Here is a 24,293-nt window from a genome sequence, read left to right as displayed (position 1 = left end):
TGCTTTGAGCCAGCTTTTCTCTACTCAATGGACCTGACCTAGTGAGTACTCTAACCTGGGAACCTACAGCCAAAGGGGGGGGGGGGAGATGTTATACTGGAGAGCCATTGCCAATCTGAGTAGACCCTGGGAGTGGGTGGGGAGAAGCTTGCAATGCTGTTTCCCAGGCTTAGAGCATTTTGTATGTTCAGTTTCTGCTGTGATCCCTGTGCTTTTTCTTGATGTTTTATTTTTAAAATTGCATTGTCAAATCTCACTATTCCTCCACCTTTCCATTTGAAACAAAATATTACAAGAGTTTTAAGCATGTTTGTATTTTAAGTTAAAAAATAATGCCTTTAATTGTGTTGTCTGTATCCTTTATAAAGTTTATATCTCCACTACCTCACATGACATTTTATGATACACATGGCCTGGCCCCAAAATATCTCATTTGTATCAGATCTGGCCTTCCTAACAAATGAGTTCAACACCCTTGGTTTAGATAGTGCTGGCTTAGTTGGGCAACTAAGGCAAGTCACCTCCTTACAAAGCGTCTGTAGGGGGAGTCCTATGAATTATGTGGGGGGGGGAGTCCTTGCCTCATACCTGCAATTTTGGTTTCTTATGTGTTCTTCTTCTGCAGGAGCTGAAGTTAAAAGATGAAGAATGTGAAAAGCTTTCCAAAGTGAGAGAACAGCTGGAGCAGGAACTGGAAGAGTTAACAGCAAGCTTGTTTGAGGTATTGCCCCTGAGATTAGTGCCTGGACCCCAAGGGAATGTTCCCACTCTTCTGGATCCAAATTCAAGCATTACATGTGGAGTTCATGACTGTATGCACACACATGCATACACACCACTACAGATAAATTCTCATGCTCCTTCTGTCCTAGTACTGACTGCAGAGAGCCAAATTTATACAAATAGCCAAATTGCTTGTGCAAGTAATGCTTCAGACTGTAGGTGAGAGAGCTACATGTCTGAGTACTTAGAGAATAAATTCCCTGCAGGGAGAAAACCAGTTTGTTAGGGAGAAAAGTTCTGGCTTAGCCCCTTTGGTGTAAAATAGTTTTCTGTGGTCAGGCAGTTGTTATATTAGGGAGCCCCAAAATGAGCAATTAACTCCATCTGAAAGAGAGCAAAGGGCCATAAGACCAGTAATTCTTCTGATTTACACAGCTTAGTGCTGACTGTATATCTACAGAAGGCCCATCTTCCACAAATGTGATTGTGCCTACTGCCTACCTTAGGGACCGCCTTTCTCCACATGTTCCCCAGAGAGCACTAAGATCTAGCTCCCAAAGTCTTTTAAGGATCCCTGGACCAAAGGAGGCCAACCTGAAAGCAATGAGGGAGCAGGCCTTCTCTATAATGGCCCCCCACTGGTGGAATCAACTACCGGAGGAAGTGCGAGCCCTGCGGGACTTTAATCAGTTCCGCAGGGCTTGCAAAACCACCCTCTTTCTGCAAGCTTATAAGGAACCCTGAAAGCGACACCTAGCCATCGGAATATACTTATTGAATGTAGCACCTTAACTTATTGTAGTTTTAAATGTTATGTAACTGTTTTTTAAATGTATTAACTGTATTTTACAATTGTTTTATACAATAATCATGGTATATACCATGTCCTGTTAGCCGCCCTGAGCCTGCTTCGGCGGGGAGGGCGGGATATAAATAAAATTTATTATTATTATTATTATTATTATTATTATTATTATTATTATTATTATTATTATTATTATTATTATTATTATTATTATTATTATTATTATTATTATTATTATTCCCTTAAATGTATAGGGCTCTGTTCATTACTTGGTGACTCCCAGTCTTTATAAGAGCCTTTTCCAGGTGGTGATATTACTTGGAGGGATTTGGTGCCAGCATCCAAGATCTGGAGCCTAAGAGTGACATTGGGTGCCACCTTATCTATGGAGGCCCAAGTCACAACAGCAGCTAAATCTGCTTTTTTCCATTGTCAGTAGGCCTGGCAGCTGGCTCCCTACCTCTCTTCCTGTGATTTGGCCACAGTGATCCACAGAATGGTCACTTCCAGAATAGACTATTGTAATTCACTCTACACAGGCCTACCCTTGCGCCTGACTCAGAAGTTACAGCTAGTGCAGAACACAGCAGCACGCCTGCTGGTGATGGTGCCTTTATGGGTTCATATCCAGCTGGTTCTCTGAGGCTTGCATTGGCTGCCAGTGGAGTTCTGAGTCAGGTTCAAGGTCTTGGTTTTGACCTTTAAAGCCCTGAACAGTCAGGGACCAATTTACCTGCAGGACTGCCTCTCCCATACGTCCCTCAGAGGGTCTTAAGATCAGCTGATCAATGTCAGCTGGTAGTCTCCAGTCCAAAAGATATCTGTCTAGCTTTTTTTTCTTTTTAAAAAAAAAAAAATCAAACAGAACTTTTATTAAATATTTCTCAGCTTACAAAACTGCATACTTAAAAATATATCTTATAAAGCCATATACAGTATGTCACAGCAGTGAGTACGCCCCCTCACATTTTGTAAATATTTAAGTGTATCTTTTCATGTGACAACACTGAAGAAATGACACTTGGCTACAATGTAAAGTAGTGAGTCTACAGCAGGGGTCCTCAACCTACGGCCCGCGGGCCAGATGCGGCCCTCTGAGGACGTTTATGCGGCCCGCCGGGTTATGGCAAAATCAGACCGGAAGTGACGTTCGACCTAAACTTGCGTTAGCAACGCACACTTCCGGCACTGGGCTGAGGCGGCGGAGACAGAGTGTGAGGTGATACCGAGGTGAGGCGAGTTCCCAGGCCGGGGTGTGTGGTGTGGGGAAGGGAGAGAGATGCAGAAGACGGAGAACTGACGGCCCGCGGCCTTGTACAGTAACGGCAGTCCGGCCCTCCAACGGTCTGAGGGACAGTGAACTGGCCCCCTATTTAAAAAGGTTGAGGACCCCTGGTCTACAGCTTGTATAACCGTGTAAATGTGCTATCCCCTCAGAATTACGCAACACACAGCCATTAATGTCTAAACTGCTGGCAACAAAAGTGAGTACACCCCTAACTGATAATGTCTAAATGGGGCCCAAAGTGTTAATATTTTGTGTGGCCACCATTATTTTCTAGCACTGCCTTAACCCTCTTGGGCATAGAGTTCACCAGAGCTTCACAGGTTGCCACTGGGGTCCTCTTCCACTCCCCCATGACGACGTCACGTAGCTGGTGGATGTTAGAGACCTTGTGCACCTCCACCTTCCGTTTCAGGATGCCCCACAGATGCTCAATAGGGTTTAGGTCTGGAGACATGCTTGGCCAGTCCATCACCTTTACCCTCAGCTTCTTTAGCAAGGCAGTGGTCATTTTGGAGATGTGTTTGGGGTCGTTTTCATGTTGGAATACTACCCTGCAGCCCAGTCTCCAAAGGGAGAAGATCATTCCCTGCTTCAGTATGTCGCAGTACATGTTGGCATTCATGGTTCCCTCAATGAACTGTAGCTCCCCAGTGCTGGCAGTACTCATGCAGCCCCAGATCATGACATTCCCACCACCATGCTTGACTGTAGGCAAGACACACTTGTCTTTGTACTCCTCACCTGGTTGCCGCCACACATGCTTGACACCATCTGAACCAAATTGGTCAGCAGGGCTGTTGTCCCAGAAGGAAGCCTCTGCTAAAGATGATGCGCAAGAAAGCCCGCAAACAATTTGCTGCAGATTAAGGACATGGATTTCTGGAACCATGTGGTCTGATGAGGCCAAGATAAATTTATTTGGTTCAGATGGTGTCAAGCGTGTTTGGCGGCAACCAGGTGAGGAGTACAAAGACAAGTGTGTCTTGAAACGGAAGGTGGAGGTGCGCAAGGTCACTAACATCCACCAGCTATGTGACGTCGTCATGGGGGAGTGGAAGAGGACTCCAGTGGCAATCTGTGAAGCTCTGGTGAACTCTATGCCCAAGAGGGTTAAGGCAGTGCTGGAAAATAATGGTGGCCACACAGAATATTGACACTTTGGGCCCCATTTGGACATTATCACTTAGGGGTGTAGTCACTTTTGTTGCCAGCAGTTTAGACATTAATGGCTGTGTGTTGCGTAATTCTGAGGGGACAGCACATTTACACTGTTATACACTACTTTACATTGTAGCCAAGTGTCATTTCTTCAGTGTTGTTACATGAAAAGATACACTTAAATATTTACAAAATGTGAGGGGGTGTACTCACTGCTGTGACATACTGTACATCATATCAAGGTGGAATACAATCACTTAAACAATAAAACAATAATAGTAACAATAACACAAAACTTTAACAATACCATATCTTGCCAAAAAACCAAATTGCATGGATTAACTTCTCCAGCCTAAAAAAAATATCATTTGTCTATATAGAGGATTTATTGGATTTATAGCTCTCTCTGTTGTGTAAGTTAAAAAGGGAAATCATACAGCCATGAATTTGGATTCATAAAGCTCTGGATCATTCTCTTTTATAGTATATGTTATTTTATTTAGGCTAAATTGGTCCCAAATGCAGTTAAACCATTGGGATGTAGTAGGTGAATGTTTTTCTGTCCACTTTGCTGCGATAGAGCTTGGATTTTGTTAAGAAGTAGAATGATGGGTGACAGTGGAATATCAACATTTGTGATAAGTTTATTGGGCTGAATCACCAAAATTTTTGAAGTCCACCAACCGTGGAAATAATCTGCCATTTCACTACAGGTTTTCTTTTCTGCAGGAGACCTCAATGCCTTTATTAAATCTGTGGAGCATTAAAGGCGGAAGATACCAAGTCCGTCTAGCTTCTACTAGGGCCAGGGCCTTTTTGGTTCTGGCACCTATGAGGTAAAATGAGCTCCTATGGAAATCAGGGCCTGAATACTGCAGTTCTGCAGGGCCTGTAAGATGGAGCTCTTCCACCAGGCTTTTAGGAGAGATCTGGACATCTGGCTCAACCTGTGGGGAGGGACGGTGGCTCAGTGGTAGAGCATCTGCTTGGGAAGCAGAAGGTCTCAGGTTCAATCCCCGGCATCTCCAAAAAAGGGTCCAGGCAAATAGGTGTGGAAAACCTCAGCTTGAGACCCTGGAGAGCCGCTGCCAGTCTGAGAAGACAATACTGTCTTTGATGGACCAAGGGTCTGATTCAGTATAAGGCAGCTTCATATGTTTATAATCTGCCCCCCTGCTGTATATTGACCTGACCTGCCTTTCCTGCTTATTGTCCGGAATGTCTGTGCTATTAGCTACTATCAGCAGTTTTGTGCAGAGTTATGGAATATGGCCACCTGTGTTGACTAATATTGTTAAATTACTTATTTTTTTGTTTGTTTTGGAACTTTAAATGAACTAATGTATAGGTTTTTATGTTGTTATCTACCCTGAGCCTGCCTTGGCGGGATGGGCAGGATATAAATCCAATAAATAAATAAAATTCCATCGTTCCTTAAACTTGGAAAACCTTGATAGCAGAAGTGTTCTACATTCTGCAGAACAGTCTATCTGAAAATACATGATTCTTTCACCAGCTGCCACCTGATGTGTAGTAAAATTCTCCTCACCCCTCAGAAGGATGATATCCTGTGATAAGCATGGTCAGAGTTGACAGGATGCTGTCTGGATAGTTTGACTATAACTTCCTGACTATTGAATATTCAGTAAAAGTTGCTTGGCCTTTTGGGTTCCTAGTTTGTTCTCCCATCCACACCTACATCAAACAATCTCAGTGAGAAGGCTGGCATAAAAGGAAGTGCTGAACCTGGGGGAAAAGTTCTATAGCTGAGATGCTGCAACATCCACCCCACCCCCCCCCCTCGTTCTACATTAGTGAAAATGATAAGACTGCCTTACACTTTTATCAGACATGCTATTTTTAAAAAATGGTTGTGTATATAACTTTTTGTAGTATGACTCAAGCACTCAGAGCAGTCCATTGTATTTTGTTGAATATCTGAGTCATTTGCTGGTATAACTCTTCATATTTCCTGCGTTCTTTGTTACAGGAGGCACATAAGATGGTTCGGGAAGCAAACACCAAACAGGCAGCATCAGAAAAACAGCTGAGGGAAGCACGAGGGAAGGTGAGTCCTGTCAATCTGCCATTATACATGAGGCTTAAATTAGCTACACAAGGAGTCTCTCTTTAAAGTTTATAAATATATTATTCAGTATGAAAATGGAGCAAGAAGAGATCTGACCTTGGATCTCCCAGATCCTAGTCCTCACTGTAACCACTGCACCACATTCACTCTCTAACAGATTCATATCATGAAAATAGAATGATCTCAGCTTTTGTTTAGCCTGTCAAAATATTCTAACTTGGTTTTCTCTAGATTGGCTCATGCTTTGATGGCCTTTTTCAGTCTGGATACAAGATGTGATCTTGTCCATTAAAGCTAGGTCCCAGATTTTAACATCTCATCCATAAAGCCTGGGGATATCTGAGAGCTTCTGATAGTTAGAATGAATTGATCAGTTTCTTTGTTGTAGATTAACAAACAGATTAGGATGACAATGTGTATGTTTGGTTTTAAAATAGAGCTAATAGTTTGCATGGTCTGAATCCAAAATTGCTTGGCTTCTTTTATAGCAATGTTGATGTTTCCAACACGTTTGCCTGTAATTTTCGTTTTGAATAGCCTGGTGTTAAATATTATTGTGCTGAATTATCATTCTTACTGAACCTGGTCTGGTTCTTTAAAAAAATTGAAAAAGAATACCTTCTTCCTAGGTATTATTTTAAACTAACCTTGCTTATGCATTAAGTTGACAAAGTGCTGATATCCATCATAAATTGTGTGTCTGAGTCCCCAGTGTAATGCCCATGGGTACCATGGTACCCACCAACACCTTTTCTGGAGCCTGCTAAGTGTTGTTAGGAAGTGAACAGGGCCAGGTAGGGGCACAAGGCTTCTGATTGACTACTGGAGATTTGATTGACTGTGCAGATTTCCTAAAATGTTGCTTTGGCAGCAGCTGCCACAACAGCACAAGAATCTGCACTGTGATACTGAAGTAAGTCTGTGGCAATAATTTTGTGTCTGGCACTGCCTCTCATGGTATCCGTTTTGTTGCTGCACTACCATTCTGTGGCAGCATTCCATATGTGCCTGCAGGCTCAAAAAGGTTGTGGACCTCTGGCTGTATACATATATGTGTGTGTGAGAGAGACAGCAAAATGAGCAATGAGAGAGCACAAGAGCAAAATGAAAAGGTAATTTGGTTTTATCTGTGATGGAACCATCCCCTAACCCTTCCAGGTCCTGTGCCTTCTGCTTGTTAGGTTATTCCATTCCCCCTCCTTCTCAGAAACTGAAGAAGGGGGAGTTAGAGGGCCCTTTTTTGTAGACATTTTGTGTCTGGAACATACAGCTTCCAGTAAGACAAATTCAGCTTGGATCCTCCACTAAAAAAAACCCCAACAACTTTGAGATGTTGCCAACTCCTCCATCTAAGGCCTGGGATTAGGCAGCCATTTTTTTTTCTTTTTGAGGTTCTGTGGAAAGGTATGAAGTTACTGTTAATGTTCCATTAAATCAATGTCCCAAATAACTTTTAGGAAATAAGGACTGATAGCAAAGTCAATAAAAGGAGGTATGATTCCAGCTGAAATTCACACAACTTACATAAAGCAGAGAATAGGTAAGATATACAAAAAAAAATTTGGTTTTCACAAATGGAGATCCCTGGAGAATGTTGTGAGCAGAGCTACAGGTTTTTGTAGTGCAGACCCACTTTGAAACCAAGTGAACATGATGGTAGAGGTCTTGTTCAACCAATCTGTGAATAAGAAAGGAGGATGTTGAGGACTATATTAGCTGTGTACTACTCATTTCAGCAGTTAGAACCAGCTTATCCAGCATCTCTAGTATACCCCAAGGTCAGAGGAAATGCTAAAGGTTTTAAAGAATCCACAGATATCAAAGATTTCAGGTTTTCACGGCTGGCATCATCATTAGGGTTTGTAGAATCTTTCGGGCTGAGAACGAAACATCTGGAAGAAAAACTTTCTCCAGTAGAACACGGCACTTGAGCCTGAAAGATTCTACAAACCCTAATAATCCACAGATAGTTGTGGAGAAATGTAATGTGGCTACAGCACCATCTACTGGCAGGGTGTAAGTAAAGCACCCAAAGATTGTGTCTCTGCTGCTGCAGTCTTGAGTGTATTTGGTTGCTCATCAAGCAAGTGAATGAGAAATGCTGAATTAATGGTCCTGAGATTTTGACATTTTTTGACTGTGGGAGAAATAAAGGGGAGGGGGAACAAGGATTAGCTGGCTAGATTTTAAAGTGAGGCAATCAGAAAAGTATGGACCGGGGTGGCCAAACAGTGGTTCAGGAGCCATATGTGGCTCTTTCACACACATTGCATGGCTCTCGAAGCCCCCCAACCCCATTGGTTGGCTTGGAGAAAGCATTTCTCTCTTTAAATCACTTCTCCAAGCCAAGCCAGATGGCGGCTTGGATAATACATTTAAAGCTAAAGTTGCTTTCTTTCCCCCTCCCCTCACCTATTTGCTTTCCTTCCTTCCTGTCTTGTGGCTCTTAGATATCTGGCATTCATGTCTTGTGGCTCTCAAACATCTGATGTTTCTTCTATGTGGCGCTTAGGTTAAGCAAGTTTGGCCATCCCTGGTATGGACGCTCCACCATCACCAAAGAATTTCTGCTAGTATTACTGACTACTGGAAATTCTTTTTTTTCTGTTGCTGTTGCTTGCCTCAGCTTTCTTCTGATAGTTCCTGCATAATATCACCACAAACGTTCACTTACAATTGGCAAAATTGGGTCCTGCCAAGTTTGCCCACTATGTAGAGACCTTCTTCACCCATTCTTGGCTCTTATCAAGTCAGCCAGTGCTAGTGCTAATGAAAGTCAAATGGTTTCCATAGTATAGCTGATCTAGCAGCTTGTGTTATTTTTCAGTCCCTGCACAAGGGAAACCTGGAGCTCTTTTAAAGAAGTTTTTTCATCCAGGCAGAAACCTCCATATTTGCCACAAAATTCCAATATGAGTGAAAATTGGAGGCAACTTGGGCTTCCAATTCCTTTTGGAGACTTAACTGACTGCTTTGTGACAGTTTGTGGGCAATGAGCTATTTCAGTTAGGTTTAAAGATGCTGATTTCTGCCTCCACAGACAGACATAGATGACCTTGAGGAAGGTAGCATTTCATTTCCGTATGTTCTGCCCTGGTAGCTTGCTGTATGTAGTGCTGGAGGTCAGGAGACTGGAGGGGACGGGAGTAGTAGTAGAACATTCTGACCAAGCTGTTTCCACTTAGTGAAAAAGAACTGTTTAATCTCCTCAGAGTGGGTGGAAGGTAGGTGTGCAGGTCTGTGAATGCACAAAATTACAAATATATATATATATATATACACACACACACACACACACACACACACACACATATATATATATATATACACACACCCATATAAAATATATACCCATGTGGGTTGTAGGATTCAATTATTCCTGGTACATTTATATATATATAAAATAATGTACCAGGAAGAATTGAATCCTGCAACCCGTATGGATAAGGCACAGTTGTATCATTTTCCATACTGAATTTGCTTCTTATAGTGAGACAGAGAAAGAGCTATATAGGCCTATAGGGCATCATATGAACATATGAAGATTTGTTCATATGAAGAAACTCTGACTTCTTTAATAATATCAAACACATTATAGCTTATTAGTTGTTGCAAAAATTATTCACATTTAAACAATAAAATATCCTTGAAAATGTTGTATATGCTGGTAGTTTACATAGGAGAAGAAGATTGCAGGTTTATACCCTGCCCTTCTATCTGATTCAGAGACTCAGAGTGGCTTAAAATCTCCTTTATCATTTTCCCCTACAACAGACACCCTGTGAGGTAGGTGGGGCAGAGAGAGCTCTCACAGAAGCTGCCCTTCCAAGGACAACTCTGTGATAGCTATGGCTAACCCAAGGCCATTCCAGCAGCTGCAAGTGAAGGAGTGGGGAATCAAACCCGGTTCTCCCAGATGAGAGTCTGCACACTTAACCACCACACCAAGCTGTATTATTATCTAATGTTGTAGATCCTTGTATAAAAATGTTCATGCTGTACATGTTGAGTGAGCAAAATCTTATCTTAGAAGCACTTCACTCATTCAAAAAATTTTAGAGGATTTCTGTTAGCATTTCTGTTTTCTTTTCTTTTGGGGAACTGAAAAGAAAACACTGAAAAAATGGGAGAAAGGGGTTTTTTGCCCCCCCTTTTGTCTGCGCCTTCATGTGTGTATAGCAGTGGAGCTAAAAGGTCTTGAAACACAGGTGGTACACTGTGTGACTCTTCAAGAATTTCCAGAAGTTAATGGAGCTGTGTGGGTTTGAGTGAGCCACTGAATGTTCTTCAGGATGAGACAGTGGCCTGATGCTATGAAGGAAATCCAGGTAGCATCTGTTTACTTTGTAGGAGCTTCTCCTCTGCTGGCCAGAGAGCATGGTGTTGGAAACCCCTAATCTCTTCCATTCTGACACCCAGATTGACATGCTGCAGGCAGAAGTGACAGCCTTGAAGACTCTGGTGATAACATCCACCCCTTCCTCTCCAAACCGGGAGCTGCACCCCCAGCTCCAAAGCCCCTCGAAAACAGCCTTCAGGAAAGGGCACGGGCGCAACAAAAGCACCAGCAGTGCTGTTGTCACTGCCACAAACCAGAGCACACCCTCGGAGCCAGTTGGCAGTGAGCTCAAAGAGGTGGGTCCAGTCTATTTGTTCATGGAGTCTTAAGAAGAGGTGGGGAGGTATAAGGCTGGCACAAGTCCTGGAGAAAAAAACATCCTGTTCCTTCTAATAGAGGCTTAACAGGATGTGGTTTACCAGGCATTTACTTCCATGCCATGAAAAGGCTCTCTTGCTCATTTCTACACACTAAACCTCTCTTAAAGGGATGCAACAGTTTTCACCAGGCCTGTTGGCAACCTTATTAAGGCATTGCTAACTGCATACTTTCCACAGGGGTGAGAAGATCAGAGGTTGGAAGGAAAGGTCTTAATGTTTTGTGAATCCTTCTTTTCTCCATTTAAGCAAGTGACCAAATAACTGACTTGCATTGATTGTGTGAACTTGGCCAGGCTCAGTAATGTAAAGCTGTTAGGAATGTGTGTTGGGATTCTTTAAATCCAACTGTAAGCCACCACTCAATGACCTCCTTCAGTGTTGTGGCAGTCTGGTGTTTCCTGAGAGGTGTTCAGCACCGTTATGACCAGGTCTTTCTTTCCTTCTCACACCATTTTGCTTCCTCTCCTTGTCTTCCTGTCTCTTTCTTCCTTGACTGCCCATCTCTCTGACTGTCCCATTCCTCAAAGTCTGGGGTACCCACTCTCCTCTCCCTGCTTCTCTGCATCGTTCCTGCGAAGGCTATCCACATCACCTATGAGCCAGGCTGGCAGTCCCTGGCAACAGACTCTTCCTTCTCTTCTGCTCCTTCACGGCAGGTAATCTTTCTCAACTTGGGGCAGCAATAGGAGCATAGGAGGACTGGTTTCCTGTGGTTGTAGGGGGAGAAAAAGGATTGCTTGGCAGGTGCACTCTGTTATACAGATATGGTAAAAACTATGCATACTGAAAATCCTTCTTCTTCGCAAGTATAAAAGACTGGGGCCTGGTTTTGTTTCTCACTGGGCCACTCTGTTATGGGAATAAGGTAACAAAGATGGGGAAAGGCAGTGAAGCTTGAGCACAACAGCCTCTTACAGCTCCCACCCTTTTTGGTTCTTTTCTTCCCCATACTAACACCCATCTTTTTTTGTTTGTTTCTCTAATTGTTTTTCCATATTGTGGCTCTGAAGTTGTCTCCTGGCATCAGGTGAGCAGTCTTTGTAGCATAGCACTTCCATGCTGTCAGTTCACACTTTTTTTCTGGGGGCTGGGCAGCTTCATTCACTTCTTATGTTCTTCTCATGCCTGTTTTTCTTTTAATTAGTAAACATGGGCTTTAGTAATAATGTCAGGGAGGAGCAAAACTCCTCCTTTCAATATACACTTTTGGAATCTGCCTGGTCCTTGAAAATCCACCCAAACTCAGGACAACTCAGTTGCTTTTGCTGCTCAGCAGCATGACTTATATTTGAGGCATTCTGGGTTTTCCTAAGACTGAAGGTCATGCTAGGAATAGTTGGAGCAGTAGGATGGTGGCAAAGAAAGAAACTGGTATCTGCTGGATTTTGGAAGGGAAGTTGAGTTCTCAAAGAGTCCCTTGCCCATGAACTTCACAGTTCTGCTGCTGAAGACGTAAGGTGCTTGGAAACTAGCAAGTGAATGCAGAGAAGTTCCTCCACAAGAAAGCAAGAAAGAGTGTATCCTCTCTTTCTCAACCTAGTTAAAGCCATGAATTTGTTTGATCATGTGTAGCTGCTCCCTGAAAAGACCTTTAAGGAGGGACTTGCATCCTTCTTTTTTCTTCCTGCATGCCTAGTTGTAGATATGCCCCATAGTCATCAGCATCCCAAATCTTCTGATACTAAGCCAAAAAGCAGCAGATCAGATATTCAAATTATTTTTTCTTGAATTTGTCGTCTCCCCCCACCTGCTTCCAGGATATTGACAATCCTTGTTTGCTAGGATGGGAATTGGATTCTCTCTGGCATAGCAGGGTGGCAGCTAAGCTCACAGTGAACTGAAGTTCTCCTTCCTTTCCTGGTTGCCAATGAGATTCACACATTTTATGGCTGTCAGTGCTCTCTCTTTCTCTCTCTCTCTCTCTCATATATATTGGGAGTTCCTTTCTGAAGGTAAACAGTAGAGGGGAATTAATCTTTCATGCATTTAGTGCAGTGTGGATTTGATTTAAATCACGATTTAAATCACTAGTCAGTAAGACTTGATTTAAATCGTAGTTTTCTACATAAAGACTCATTTTTGCTGGTATAACCTTAATATTCACAATTAGATGAAGATTTCATTTTTAGAATAACAACTGTTCATATTAGTTTTACAGTTATATAAAAATATTGATTTTAATACTATTAGAAACATTATAGATAGATAATTATGAAATTATTGTGAGGTGAATTATCTCCAGTTTAATAGATAGATCATTCATATTTGGACAACTTTTCTGCTGTACTTTATTGGAAGGAGAAAAATAATCATTATCTTAATAATAATAATTTAAATCATTTTATTCCAATAAAACAATAACATTATAGCATATGTTTGCTTAAACATCCATGTTTGTTAACTGATGTGGTGAAACAATATATATATATTTATTTAAAAACTTAAACTGTTAGCGCAGCCTACACATGAAAAACTTAAATACTGCCCTCTTTAGCTCACTCATCATCTTCATCATCTTCTTTGTTCATAATCTGGAAAAGAAAAGCAAGCTTTCCTGCTTTGTCGGATCCCAAACAATTTCTCAATTTAGAATGAATGAGTCCAAAGAAAGAGAATATTCTTTCTATACCTGCAGAAGAAGCTACTGTTGTTAAAAGTGAAATCATTATTTGAATATTCCCTAAATCCAAGTGCTTAAGTTACTTCCACCAGTTCACTGGTGTGACTTTCTTTAAAACATCTTCAGCAAACATATATTTCTTGAATGGTTCCCCCTTAGCTCTGAAGTTTATTAAAGTTGGCATTACAGATGGATGATTGCTGGATACCCATGTCATAGCTAACTCCTCTTCCTCAGTACTTAAGTTTTGACCCTGGTACCGGATATTGACAATATTTGCCAGAAAATGAGCTGGAGACAGTGCTTGTCCCATTCGGTTTTTTAGTGCTTATAATTTAATTCTGTCATGTTCTGTTTTTTAGTGCTCACTCAGTTCCTTCCAAATTTCAACAGCATCAGCTATTTTTCTGTATTTTGTTTAAAGCGTCAGAAATGGGTTTCAGGATGCTCAGCATATGTTCAACATTTCTCTTAAGCCCAATGTTGAGGATTTTGGCCGTGACAGTGCCATCTATGTTATCTCGATTTTCTTCACAAATTCTCATCAGAATAGGCCAGTTCTTGATATACTGCTCAAAACAGTCCACCACGGAGTTCCATCTAACATCTTGTGGGAGCGTTAGCTTGGTTCCACCTATTCCTTGCAGAGCTGCTGCAGCAAAATGATTGTTACGGAATATTTAGCAATATCAACAACATTAGTCTTTATTTCTGGAACACTGAAGTCTTTGGCTAGGAGGTGCAGCAAATGAGCACTGCAACCGTGTTATGTTATTAGCTTTGCATTCCCTTCCTGCTGTTCTAAATTTCTTCTCATCTTGGATACATTTGCAGCATTGTTTGTGACCAAACTGCATACTATACATTTGAATTTTTGTTCACATGCTATTATAGCTTTTGCTGCCACTTCTTGTAAGTATTCTGCTGTGTGTGCATTTCCTGATGTATCAATTGTTTGTGCAAGGAAGACTTTCCCTTCTTCTTGCTATACAAGCACATACAACTGGATCATTGTGGACATTACTCCACCCATCAAGACTTAAGTTAGCAATGTTACCCTCCAGAACTGTTGCACATTGCTCCATTTCTCTAACATACACTTTATCCAGCAGTTTCCCTGCAACATCTGCTCTGCTGGGTGGACTGAATCCTGGTCTCAGTGATTGAACCATACTAATGAAGTGTGGGTTCTCAGTTACATGGAAAGAAGAGTTTGTTGCATAAACAAACTGGGCAATTTTTTCGTCAATTAACTCTTTTTCCAATCTGCTGGTTTTTATCAAAAACTTATCTATGGTGGTTCCAGGAGGGAAGGGTTTTTTCTTTCTTTTAGGTGATATACTGCGGGTGTCTGATGATGATGTATATGGTGTTACTGAAACACTATCCTGGATAGATAACTCTGAAACTGTAGAACAGAAGTGTCAACCGGTTTTTAGGAGCAATGCTCCTATTCCAATGACAATTACCAGGCATGAGGCTTTGTTGTTCAGAGAAAAGCAGCTTTATTTTCACTTTTGCAAAAGAGGAGAGAGAGAGACAAAGGACAGAGTCACCTCTCTGCCAATTTTGGCCAAGCCGTCGCCTTTTATAGGTCCCCGATGTCATATCCCTATCTTACCCTGTGGCTGTTTGCCATTGGAGCTCACAATCTACCTCGACCGGCCGATTTGGCTGAGGGCTTTAGCCGTATAAGGTAAAAGTTACAAATATCTCCGCCCAGCAACACTTCCTCTTGTCAGAACTTGTAACTTCTTTATCTATATGCTTAGCTATAATGGTACTCAGTTAGCACAACAGACTCCATATTGTGAACCACTAACCACTGAAGGGTGACAGATAACCACTCACAAACATCCTTTCAGCAACGTTTTCCCCTTGTTCATGCAATAACCCAATTGAGTATAAAGTTCTAAACCTAGTGTAGCTTTAAAGCTAATATCTGCCCTAATGGCTTACTTGTTAAGATTACACTGGTCTAGCTTACTTAAATTTATAAAAATGCTTTTACTTATACTATAGACTTAACACACAAAGAATAGAAAGCAATTAAGACAGGTTTTTAACTCTTACCCTAAAACTAGAGTTGCTAAGAACTTCAATAGGAAATGACTTAGCCGCAGACTCATGCTGAGGGAGGCAGGAAGTCAATAGCAGCTTCAACTGTCAAGGAGAAGGTGGGGGCTCCTTGGATTTTGTCCTACCTGGCTAATCAAGTGTTTGTCTTATGCTCTATTCACCTATTTATGCTAAATATTGATTAACTATAAAAAGCCTGTATTTAAATCATAACAAACCTTAAAGCAAAAGGTCTTTGTTTAGAAGGGCTAAGGTCTGAAAGAAACAATGAGGGGGAGTGGGTTGGAAAAGTGGGTCAGAAACTAACAACCTGTTTGAGACGCTGCAATAGGAAATAGCTTGATCACAAAACCATATCAGGAAGCTAGCACACGAAAATAGTTCATCTGCCAAAAGCTGGTGAAGGGGTGGGGAGGCCTTCGGGCTTTATATCTCCTTCTTCATTGAATTAATGAATCTTATATTTATTCTATCAGAAGGATGGAGGATAGTTTCCAGAATCCGTAGTGTTGATGATGAATTCCCCGAAACAAAAAAAAAAAAATCAATGCTGTTATTTTATTATTTATACAATTTCTGCTTATTGTATTCAGTGCCATTCAGCACTGCCCAAAAAGGAATATTTGCTTTTCTTCATAACTGGATCAAAATGACAGTAACATGCAGTAATAATAAGAAATATAATTTTGCTCAAACATGACAATTCAAGGCACTCTTTAAGAAATATGATTAAATAAAAATGTTTACCAACCTGAAGATCCTGCCTGTTCAAACATGTTTCTGTTGTCATCTTCATCATAGCACTTCTCATGATGTTGCCTCATTCGGGCCACCAGGCCTTGCATTTCTTTGTTGCAGTGTTTGCATTTTGCACGCATGCCTGCCTTACCAATAGGTAGAGGAACGTCATTAAAATATTCCCAAACCAGGTCTCTTTTACGACCTGCTGCCATTATAGGTTTTCTTCTCCAGGGAAAGAATAATGTGATAAACCTTGGGTTATAAACACAAAAGATCCAAAGTCTTGTGGAGTACTCTGCTCAAAAAGTTTCACTTTCATTTTTACTGCTTGCCCCTCCCTCTTCACACTTAAGTTTCTTCTTGTGCAAATCTATTCCACTCCAAGCAATCTTTTTCTGTTCATTTAACTTTTTGAAACTTAGCACTTAAGGGGATGATTCTGTGTACATAGGTTTGTAGAACAATTAGATTAAGGTCTTTTTCTCAACTCTGTTCATTTTATAACATTTTTTGCTGTGTAGAAGAGGCATGCAAAACCAAGCATCTGTGTTCTGTGATAATATCTAGCAGAGAAACTGCTCAGTAATTTTACAGAAACCTCTGGAAGAGCATGGCATTGTGAATGGATTAATAGAATTTATTACCAAAAAATTTAAACATTGCTGGAATATACAGCCTTATGCTTCAGAATTAAAAACTAATCCTTATTTCATGATGGAATAACCTTTGGATGATAATATTTTTCCTCAAAAAGCATTTTATTTAAAAAATCTGATTTAAATCAAAGAAATCTATTTAAATAAAAAATTGATTTTTATCCACTTTGATTCAGTGGCATGTAGAGCCCAATAACTATGGGCTTTGCACAAGTTTATGACCAAAGCTGCCTTGTTTGTTTATTACCATGGTTGAAAGATGCCCTCTTCCTGATGTTTTGTTGGCATGGCCCTCTCTTCTTTGTGTAGTTGCTGCTATATGTTTGGAGACTTTTAAGCTCCTAGGCACTGGAGTTCACTCTAGTTCACATGTCACACTTAGTCTGCTTGTTCACCTTGTAGGTTGTAGTGAATACTATCTATTTTGAGGTAACTTCTTGACTAGTGTGTACTAATAACTTGCTGCCTTGTCAGGTGCTGTTGTCTTTTACCTTCCACTGCATGTCTGTCCTGTCACTGCAGGTGGATTCCATCTTGTTTGCAGAATTTCAGGCTTGGAAGGAGTCTCCATCTTTGGATAAATCATGTCAGTTTCTGGAGAGAATATACCAGGAAGATGTGGGCCCTTGTCTAGACTTCACCAAACATGAGGCAAGTTCAAAAATAGTTTTTTCTCCCACATGTCTTGCTTCACTTGGGTTACTTCTAACAACAGCTCCCTGTTTACCACCTTATCTTGGCGATCTGAATAATCCTGCCTTTTGTTTCATTTGCTGCAGCTGTCAGAGTTGGTTCAGGCAGCCGTGGAGCAGAACACACTCACTATTGAACCAGTGGCTACTCAGACTCTTCCTGTGGTGAAGGTGTCAGCCATTGAGTGTGGTGGACCAAAGTAAGGAACTCTCTCAGATGTCTCTGTTCTTTAAACCTCACAGATGTGTATTTGGCTTCCTTCACTGGTGCACCTGCAGTTTCTTTTATGAATCAGATCCTTCTGCTTAGATGTTCATGGAATTCAGATGTTTTGTTTATTTGTATTCTTGCTTTCAATCTGTACCATGAACCTTTCAATTTAAGATTGACTGCCACTAAAACTGTAATAATGAAACTGAACAACATAGTAGTTAAATGGTGGTGGAATCAGAACTGACATAAACCCAACACATCTGCTCACCTAAAGACTTTTCAAGGTAAATATTCACTAGTCTTCTAAAAGCCAGTGGTGATCATACTTGGCAAGCTTCACTAAGGAGGAAGTTCCAAAGGATGGTGTCGCCAGTGAGAAAGATCTGTTCTTCGTAGCCAGTTGCATAGCTTTAGAAAGTGTAGCAATGGAGTCCTATAAGTTGACCTACATACACTGATAACCTTGTTCCATATCTGAGTTACAGTTTAGCATGAACCGTTAAGGAATATAAATCTTCAAGAGCCTCATGAACAAATGTTTTGGCAAGTTTCCAAACTGTGTCTTTGAGTTTATAGCTCCCTGTCTATTATATATTTATGTGCCTTGGAGTCCTCCCACCCCCATTTTCAGATGATAATTCTTAATCCATAACACATGAGAGAACTTCTCATGCTAGGTTTAGATTGTTTACCTTCTATTTCATCTCTCCTGTTTACAGATTCTGTAATATCCAGGACTTTTAAATGATATTTTGTGATGGAGAAAAATGCACTTTTTCAAATAAACGCCCCCCCTTCCCACCTCCTTTTCCTTAGTCCTGCATCCTTTTGATGCTGAAATCCTTGTAATGGCACTTTTGAGAGTGATTTTTTCACTTTCCCTTCCTGCTTTTTGATAATCCAGCAAACTGGTTTCTTTCAAGAAACAAATCCTAGCATGAAATTGGCCATCACCTTCAGAGTTTTTATTTAAATTTTATTTCTATAGATTTTTTTTTAAATTGAGTCACCTTGAATTCTGTGACACGCCAGAAATCCACAGGGCTATGCATCAGTGGTACAGTGCCTATTTTTCAGGGAGAACATACCAGGTTCTGTACCCAAGATCTTTAATTTAAGAATCTCAGCTGCAAGATCTTCTTGTGTCCAAGTGGCCTGGAGAAGAACTGACAGTCAGAGCAAGCAATACTGAATGGAATGGGTCAATGATCTGATTCTGTATAAAACAGCAGCATCTGTTGGGGATGGGAAGAGAGGGCAGTGGGAGGAGTGTTGGTGCAGGAAGACACACAGGGAGACATAATGTCTGCTGCATGTCTGATCTCCATCCCATCCCTCACAATGTGGATGGGGAGGATCTTTTAGGTGGTTCCACTTCAACTTTGGAGTTGTGCAAGTTTGTGAGCAGTAAGATTGCAACAATATCTGACCTGTTGTTTGAGGAACAGGTTGACCTGCTTGCTTAATTGGAACTGGACTGGATGACTCTGATGTGTGGCCACTTTGACATAGCTCACACCAGCTGGGTATAAAGTCCTTCATCAACATGGAACTGGAGGATTGGAGGGAGGGTAGCATTTCTTTTTGGTGTGTCTTTTCCCATCACTAGGTACCTGGTGCAGGCAGAGGCTGGCTTTGATTGTATGTACCTTGTGTTGGGCACCAAGGACAGATTAGGGATCCTGCTGGTGTACTGTCCACCTGGCTTACCAGCAGGATCTTTAGCTTGGCTAACAGAGGTGGTAGTGGATTTGGTATTGAGGACCTCAAAGATGATTGTCCTGGGGGATTTCAAGGTACATTCCGAGGCTTCCTTGTCTGGTCAAGCTCAGGACTTCACAGCCGGCATGATAGTCATGGGTCTGTCTTGGATTGTAATGGGCCCAACACATGAAAAAGGACATATGCTGGACCTTCTTTTCTTCACTGAGTGGCTTGCTGGTGATCTAATTTGGGGGCTGGAAGGTTGGCTGTTGTTGTTCACTCTCTTCTGATGGAATGGCTGAGTTTGTTGCCTCCTCTCTGCAGGAGCTGTGGACCAATTTAAATGATCTGCCCTCAGGGATTAATGGATCCTGTTGATTTCCAGTCAGCTTTGGGAAATTTTGAAAGCCTCCCTGGTGACCCTGACAAGGCCTTGTAGCTGCATGGAATGACGGGCTGACTGGGGCCATAAACAGAGTTGCTCCTCGGCATCCTCTCCCATGCTCTGTGAGGCCTCCAGCTCCTTGGTTCACCAGGGAGCTGAATGTTATGAAGCAGAGCAGTGTTGGTGGAAGACTAGGATGAATCAGGCAGAGCATGTCATAGAGCTCATGTCATAGAGCAGGACAGTCTCTTTCCATAAGTCCTTATGCACCAACTATGGTCAACAGGCAGCCATCTCTTGGCTCTCCCACCACTTAGGATGGCCCATCAGCCATTTCCATCATGGTTCTGGCTCTGTGGAATGGACTGCCTGAAAAGGTGAGAGGACCCCCTACCTTGGAGGTCTTCAGGAGGTGCTGCAAGTCCTGCCCGTTTGGCCAGGGCTTTTGACGGAGTCTGAACTAGCAGGCATCTTTTAAGAGGGAGAGTGGGGAGAGATTTGGGATTTGTTACTTTATTTTTATTCTTGCTTTTTACCTGAAAATGTTTGTAACGTTGTAAGCCACCTTGAACCATGAGGAAAGGACTTGATGCAGAGCACTGCGGTCTGAACTATAGGGCCTTGAAATTTGGGATAATGCTCCTCCTCATTGGCAAGATCTAAACTTGAAGCTGGCCTGATATGTATTTCCTGCTTCTGAGCAATGGTCTAGTGCCAGTGAAGAGCCACTTTTCACAGTGTCATGGTAGGGCCAGGGCAGCATGCCTTTGGGTTATCGCCCCCTCCCCATATCCGCCTTGCTGTTTTCATGCCTGTCAACCCCATGTTATGAATGAGTTTTGTATTTTTATCCTGATTTTGGTTTCCTCCTTTTCCACCCTTTCTTTTTTTGGTCCCTTTTCACAGTGGATTCCGGTCCCAAATTGTAACGTAAGTGATTTTTAAAACCGAATGATTACAGATGTTTGCTCCACTAATAAGTTACTAACACCTAGTTCCTTCTGCTTCCAGAGCTGCTGGTTGCTCCTTAGCCAAAGTTGCTCCTTAGCTAAAGCTTCAGTGGTATTTCCCAGTATCAAGCCTCAACGCAGGAACCTGCTCATAAATAGCCTGGAAAAGCCTTCCCGTCATTTAATAACATTACTACCTGGGAAGAGGAATTCTGTTCTAATGTTACAAAAAATAATTGAAACAGATGATGCCAAAAAGAATATATCTTGGCAATGTCTCTCAAAAAGTACATGTCCACAAATCCTCAAAAACACAATAATAAAAGTCTTTACATGGAAGTTAAGGCTTCTGCTTCTGCTGTGGCTTGTAGCAGCTTGCCTGATTGGGTGTGTTCTTAATTTGAAGAAGAGCCTTTCACTAAACTGTTCTTCCCACCTTTCCTTTCCTTTACAGGAAGTGTGCTCTGAGCGGCCTTTCCCGAGCATGCAGACATCGCATCAAACTGGGGGACTCTGGGAATTATTACTACATTTCTCCTTCCTGCAGGGCCAGGGTAAGTCTCAGACCTGAGATCATCTGCATAGGGACAAGGGGGAGCAGCAGAGCTGGATTTCTCCACAAACTGAGCAAGATACAGGTCAGAGCCTCAGATTTTGCCCCCCCCCTTAAATTATCATTTTTGGTAATGCCATGGGACCTCTTAAAGCTGATGTAGCCTGGACCCTCAGTATGTCTTAACCTGGCCTTGGGTAGCTGCTCCCAAGTGAAACAATCTAATCTTTGGTGTGGCATGCCTGGCTTTCTACTCTTTTGATCAGACAATGATGACCTCGTGCTGTTTCCCAGGCATCCCAGGCCTTCTTTTATGTCCCTTTCCATCTAAAAAACAACAACAAAGTCCCCTGGTCTGTTGAAGATTAATGAGCTTGCTGTGGTATGAGCATTTGAAGGCAAGAATGCGCTTCATCAGATTAAGTTGATAATTGTCATGAAATTGTGATGATTTTGCACTAAAACACTGGTACCCAGCAACTTGTAAATGTGTAAAAAGCAAACTTTTGAGCATGCAGAGTGTGCAAAAACGATCAGTTTCTAAAGACAAAACCCTGAAGTACGGTATTACAGTTATGTATAATCTTTCTTTAATCATGTAACCGTGTACAAAGTATTCCCTTGTGCCCAAGCGTTGTACCCAAGCACTGATCAACTCTGAGCTCTTCAGTTCAGTAAAGTTGCCTCCTGGTCATACCCTGAGAACTCTTTTGAAACTTTCCTTTTGCTCTCTTTTTTTCATTATATATCCTCCCCCCACAACTACATGTAACTTTCTTACTTTGAAGCCCTTCTCTGGAGTAGCATATCTTCGTTCATGGGCAACTGAAATAATGTGGCTAGTCCAGATGCCCATCTGCCATCTTGCTGCCTCTCTTTCATGTGGTGCTAGGCCCGGGCACCAGGAAGAGGCTGCAAGGCAACAGCCTTGCCTGTGCGTACAGCAGAATGGGGTGCTAGAAGGAGCTGTACCACTTCAGATTGCAGGTGGAGGAACTGCACTGTTGAAAACACCCCCAAATAAGGAGGTCTGTGGAAGCAGCACAGTAAGGAGTGGACGGGGTTAATAGCACTTTCCTTGGTGTGTTTTGCCTTTTTAAACATGTGGCATATGTATATACTTATACTGTTGAAATGTGTGTCCCACATGCAGTCTGAAGTGCTCTCATTTGAGCTACCACTTTAGGGCTCCCATTGTCTTACTTTGCTGTGTGTACACCAGGCCTGTGTAATTGGGTGATGGAGTAAAACAGGACTTGTTAAGTCTTAGAAAGTTATTCTCTCTTCCAGATTACAGCAGTATGCAACTTCTTCACCTACATACGCTATATCCAGCAGGGACTGGTAAGGCAAGACGGTAGGTAAACGTCTCTTCTTCTCTCCTCTCCTATTACCCCATCTTTAAAGGTGGAGGCCTTGCTGCCCCCTGTAGCCTGTTTCCTGCAATGGGTCTGAGCTTGACCTTCCCTCCCTAGTTGTGGAATCACTTCTTCCCCTTCATAAAAACTGCTGGAAGAGGGATTACAATGTGTGGTCTTCCTGTCTTCTTTGAATGATGGATAACGACGGCAGGGGTGACAGACAAATTGTGCATTAGAGAGTGGGTGGGTCAAGTTGAAATGTTAGAGAAGTTAGTAAAGATTGGTTGGTTAGAAGTCTGGGTTGGACTGCAATAGTTGGACTTGATGTCCTGCTTCCCAGGCTGGGGGCAAAGCCCTGGGCAACAACAGGGCCTGCTGGACAGGGTTCAAGACTGTCTTAGGGTCACAGTCCCAAGTCAAGTCTGCAGTCAAGGAGTGGAGTCCAGAGGCAAGGTCCAAAAGCAAGTCTGGGACTCAGGCAACAGGGTTCAGAGGGTTGCTAATGCAAATGCAAGTAGCTTGGTAGGATCATTAGGAAGGTTGTAGGCAACTTGATCCTGCACTGGGTTCTGCCTCACTGCAGGCTTATAAAAGGCGTTTCCCAGCAGGTGATGCTGGCTGCACAGTTAGGCCCATCTCACAACCCGAGTCAGCTTTTCTACTCACGAGCAGTAGCAGGGCCAAGATCCTGAAGTTACTCATTGGTCACTCCTGCTTCCTCAGATGAGAGGAGGTTTTGGGCTGCCAAGCACACACTTACGTGTTCCCTAGCTCTTTGCTTTCTCTGCTCCTGGGGTCATGTAGTGGGTCTGCCAGCAGGTAGGTCCATGCTGCGTCCTCCGGGCTTGAGGGTTCTGTTGGGTCAGGGGGCAGTGTCAGTGCTGGTGAAGGATGCCTTTCAGGAGGTACTGAGGAATCTGCCATGCAGGGAGGATTTCCCAGGGCAGGGCTTGAGGGCAGGCCGTCCTCCTCCAATCAGGACTCATCCTCCCATGCTACCCCAGGACACGGCCACATGCAGGCCAAGGACACATACTGGACAAAAATGCCTTTGAAAGTTCTACTGTGCACATCAGTCCAGGAACAGGTGTGATATAGGAGAAAGACCAAAGGAAGGTGGAGAGAAGACAAAAGTCTCTCTGGTCAGTGGGTTAGATTTAAGATTGGGAAGACCCTGGTTCAAGCCCCCGCTTAGCCCCATGAAGCTCACTGGGTGACCTTGGGCTTGTCACTCTCTCAGTCTAACCTGTGTCACAGAATAGAATGCTCCTAGACATTGTTTCTGGCTTCTGTCTCAGATGCTGCCTGTCTGCCGCAGACTGGCTGAAATAAGGAGCTGTGATCTCTGGCTCATTCTGGATGTGACTCTGCCTTACATTAGTTTGTTGAAAGGAGGCAGAATTGTCTGCCTCCAGCCTTCCACAGCTATGTAGCAAGAGTGGATTTGACAGAAGATGCTTCCCATGTTAATGGAGCGCTGTAGTGCAAGAAGACTAGCTGAAGTGCCTGCTTGCCCTGTAGCTCTTCTTCAGGCCAAAAATTTCTGGATCCCAAGA

General features: G+C 42.4%; 1 protein-coding gene across 1 annotated transcript in view; it reads left to right on the top strand.

Annotated features, from left to right (window-relative positions):
- Positions 1–24,293, top strand: part of LOC132590518 (guanine nucleotide exchange factor for Rab-3A-like) — a 29,591-nt gene that overhangs the window by 1,429 nt on the left and 3,869 nt on the right. Inside the window, exons 2-8 of the mRNA XM_060263428.1 lie at positions 626–721; positions 5,965–6,042; positions 10,483–10,698; positions 17,401–17,529; positions 17,658–17,770; positions 21,278–21,377; positions 22,667–22,733. Coding sequence (XP_060119411.1) covers positions 626–721; positions 5,965–6,042; positions 10,483–10,698; positions 17,401–17,529; positions 17,658–17,770; positions 21,278–21,377; positions 22,667–22,733 — 799 coding nt within the window. The remainder of the gene's footprint in view (positions 1–625; positions 722–5,964; positions 6,043–10,482; positions 10,699–17,400; positions 17,530–17,657; positions 17,771–21,277; positions 21,378–22,666; positions 22,734–24,293) is intronic.

Source organism: Heteronotia binoei, unplaced genomic scaffold (genome assembly GCF_032191835.1).
Source record: "Heteronotia binoei isolate CCM8104 ecotype False Entrance Well unplaced genomic scaffold, APGP_CSIRO_Hbin_v1 ptg000098l, whole genome shotgun sequence".
NCBI classification, from domain to species: Eukaryota; Metazoa; Chordata; class Lepidosauria; order Squamata; family Gekkonidae; genus Heteronotia; species Heteronotia binoei.
The sequence above is the reverse complement of the archived record's forward strand: the minus strand, read 5'-3'. Positions and strand labels throughout refer to the sequence as shown.